This window comes from Penaeus monodon, chromosome 39 (assembly GCF_015228065.2).
Source record: "Penaeus monodon isolate SGIC_2016 chromosome 39, NSTDA_Pmon_1, whole genome shotgun sequence".
In the NCBI taxonomy this organism is placed as follows: domain Eukaryota; kingdom Metazoa; phylum Arthropoda; class Malacostraca; order Decapoda; family Penaeidae; genus Penaeus; species Penaeus monodon.
The window spans coordinates 7,166,924-7,170,678 of NC_051424.1; the positions used below are offsets into that span (position 1 = coordinate 7,166,924).

Here is a 3,755-nt window from a genome sequence, read left to right on the forward strand (position 1 = left end):
ATTTACCTGAGATTAAGTTTAAATTGCATTGGCCCACTCTGACAATGGCCATGATGATTCCTTGAGTCACAGTGGAGGTTTCTCTGGTGAACAGGCTTAGTTATGTCCATTTTTTTTTTTTTCTTTTTTTTTTTTCCCTTTTCTTTGACACTTACTTATAGTTTTTCCTATCCGTGCAGTCCTCTTTCCGAGTTTTACTTAGTTTGTCAGCAGCACCCCCCCTTTTCTTCTTCTTCTTCTTTTTCCTTTCCTTTCCCTTTCCCTTTTCCTTTTCCTTTTCCTTTTTCTTTTCCCCCTTTTCTTTGACACTAGATTTTCTTTTCCATGCAGTCCACTCTCTGAGATATACTAAGTTTGTATTGGTCAGCAGTAGCCTGTTTTTTTGTTTGTTTTTTTTTATATAGAATGGGAAGATGCCAAATATATGATATTAAATATAGCAAGATGGCTAAGATATCTTTTGGCAGATAAAAGATAATACAATGTAATAAAATATAGTAAGGAAAATAGAATTGCAGGTAGTATATATTGACAGCACTACAACAAACTCCAAACAGGCTTAAGGAAGATACAACTTCATCAGAAGGAAGTTATAACATCATGAGAAGTTGGGTCACAGTAGGTGGTTATTCTTGCATAGTAATTTGAATCTCCAGATGATATGTAAAACCTGATCTTCACCTTTTCCTCCTGACAGATGCTGCCGAGTATGTAGTGAAGGCGCAGATCCTAGCCGGCGGTAGAGGAAAGGGCCACTTTGACAATGGCTTCAAAGGGGGGGTTCACCTCACCAAAAAGTAAGGTTTCATTGCAGCTTAATCGGATGAAAGCACATTTATCCTTGAACTATGAAGTGTGATTTATGTCACTTGGTTAAACTTGATAAGAAATCATTATTTTGTATTTTTGTGTTTTCTTTTGATGGTTGAATCAACAAGTGTGACTGAGTTTTGAAAACGTGTAATCTAGATTGTGGAAAATGTAGTGCAATAGAGGGAGCCTATTTTGATTATTTAGTTTAAGTACAAATATCCCAACTGGTTAAGTTTGGGAAGCATTCGTTCACAAATGGTCATAAGTGAAGATAGTGATAAAACCAGAAGATGGAACCTGTTAGTTCTGAAGTGGCTAAAGGTGAACATAATTACAGTATAACGGAGGTGGAGTCCTTAGTGGAGAAGATGGTCGGCCACAAGCTCATCACAAAGCAGACGCCAAAGGAAGGCATCCTGGTGAACAAGGTGATGGTAGCCGAGTCCGTGGACATCCTGAGGGAAACCTACTTTTGCATTCTGATGGACAGGTGTGTTTTCCTGAGTGGGAGTGACTATTATGTTTGCTCAACTTAGAGGTTTGTTTTTTTACATGCAACCATGACTGGGTGCACACTTCCCTCTCTTATTTATTTATCTGTACAGATGGGGATGGATATATAGATAATTCATATCATAAATTTGATTACATGAATGATTCTGAGTATAATACTTTTTGTTAACAGGGATCACAATGGACCTGTTTTGATTGCAAGCCCTGATGGAGGAATGGACATTGAGGAGGTTGCTGAGAAAACCCCCGAGCGCTTGCTCACCCTCCCCATTCGATATCTTTGAGGGTCTGACACATGACAAGGCCCTGAAAGTGGCGGAATTTCTCAAATTTGAAGGAGATCTCAAAGAAAAAGTGAGGTTCCTGTTGTGATATTTGTGTGGGGTCAGAGATCAGATTTTTGTGCATGGTAGTGTGTAACCCTGCTCTCTCGTCCATCCTCTACGTCTTATCTCTTTCTCATCTCTCTCTTCTCTCCTCTCTCTCTCCTCCTCCCTCCCTCCCATCCCTCCTTTCCCTCTCCTCCCCCTCCCTCCCTCCCTCCCCCCTCCTCCCTCCTCCCCTCCTCCCTCTCTCCTCTCTCTCTCTCTCTCCTCCTCCCTCCTCCTCCCTCTCCTCCCTCCTCCCTCTTCCTCCCTCCTCCTCCTCCCTCCCTTCCTCCCTCCTCCTCCTCCCTCCCTCCCTCCCTCCTCTCCCTCCTCCCTCCCTTCCTACCTCCTCCCTTCCTACCTCCCCCCTCCCCTCCCATCCTCTCTCCTTCTCGCTCTTTTTCTTTTTCTCTTTCTCTTTCTTTCATATAATACACACAGATGGCTAGATAGGAATAAGTAAGTTTTTATTGTAGTAGATAAATCCAGTTATCTTAGATTATGTATGGAATATAGTTGGCCTGACATATGCTATGGCCTCCCTTCAATTGGCTATTATTCCCCACAGTGTGCTAAGGAAGTGCAGGCGATTTGGGAGATGTTCCTGAGTGTCGATGCAACTCAGATTGAGATCAACCCACTAATAGAAACTCCCCAGGGACAAGTTGTTGCAGTTGATGCCAAAATTCAGTTTGATGATAATGCAGAGTTCAGGTGAGATGTCAGGGGCAGGGCAGAAGGGAGCTAGCTTCTAAGACTCACTTTCATTCTCTTTATGAAGGTGTTTTTCTGATTACTAACTTTTTATAGGTAAATGTTATTACTTTTTGGTTACTGGCATTCAGTATTTTAGTGAATTTTCTATTTCAAGCTTAAATAGTGTTAGTCATTTTTTATAGCAAGATGATATTGCATCATTTAATTATAAGATCCTTAATGTTACAGACAGAAGACCATATTTGCTGAGGAAGACACAAGTGAGAGTGATCCAAGAGAGGTTGAGGCTGCCAGACATAACCTGACATACATTGGTATGGATGGAAACATTGGATGTCTAGGTAAGCCATTTGTGGTGAGGCTTGTAGGTGTTGAATTCTTAACCTCTTATAGGCAGGCACACCTATACCCATCATGAAAAAATAACTCATCATGACAGGAAGTTCCAATATACACTGGGAGCTCCCTGGCCAAAAGGCTAGATGGTTGCCAGAAGTCACTGGATTAGGTGACAGAAATTTCAGGCACTGGTATTGTAGGGTTAAATACAGCATTAGCCTGAGAAGTTTGACAATATCTGGGACTATTACTGTAGCAGCTTCCCAGCCTCCATGCTCGTAGTCTTCAAACTAGTTCTGACTAAGAGCTTTATACAACAATTCTTTGATTGGTGATACTGAAATGTTAAGTGGTACCTGAGCTCCTCTGACATCAGAGCTTTTCAAATATTTGATTAGTGTCCATGTCAAGCTTTAAAGGAATTAATGCCAGATAAGTTCCTCAGGAACTTACTTCTCTGTTGCATTGTAGGATTGATGGTTCAGATTGTTAGTAGAACTTGCAGTTAGGGATCATTCATTTTTAAAAAATAATTTGAACAATTGAACAAAAAGTACTCTATTTTTTTCCAAGACACTCTCCCTCCCTCCAGAGTATATAAAGCAAAAAGATAAAAATTATTACCTCTGCCATAGGATCTCCAGTGTATAAAAGAACAGTAATACTGACAGATTCTAGCAGGCATATACTATAGGATTTGCATTGTCAATTGAGCATGTCCTGTCTTTGCCCATGGAGCTTTCAGCATGAGAATGAAGTTAAATATAAAATATAAATGTGTTCAAGTATCTTTATATTACAAATAAAAAAAAAAATCATCTGCCTCGCAACTTTCATTATTGATTTTGACAGCATGCTATGAAGACAATAAATAATTAGTAATCTTTTTATTTGATCATATTTTATGATTCTGAGTATCAGTTATTTTTTTTATGACTCTGAAATTATGCCAGATGGTTGACTCCCTACCAAGCCTTAAACAGTAATGTTCCTAAAATTCTGGAC

General features: G+C 39.9%; 1 protein-coding gene across 1 annotated transcript in view; it reads left to right on the plus strand.

Moving 5' to 3' along the window:
• Positions 1-3,755, plus strand: part of LOC119597432 (succinate--CoA ligase [GDP-forming] subunit beta, mitochondrial-like) — a gene marked incomplete in the record, with an annotated part of 6,905 nt that overhangs the window by 994 nt on the left and 2,156 nt on the right. Inside the window, 6 exon segments of the mRNA XM_037947000.1 lie at positions 698-797; positions 1,151-1,303; positions 1,499-1,598; positions 1,600-1,680; positions 2,263-2,408; positions 2,640-2,752. Of these exon segments, the coding sequence (XP_037802928.1) occupies positions 698-797; positions 1,151-1,303; positions 1,499-1,598; positions 1,600-1,680; positions 2,263-2,408; positions 2,640-2,752 (693 nt within the window).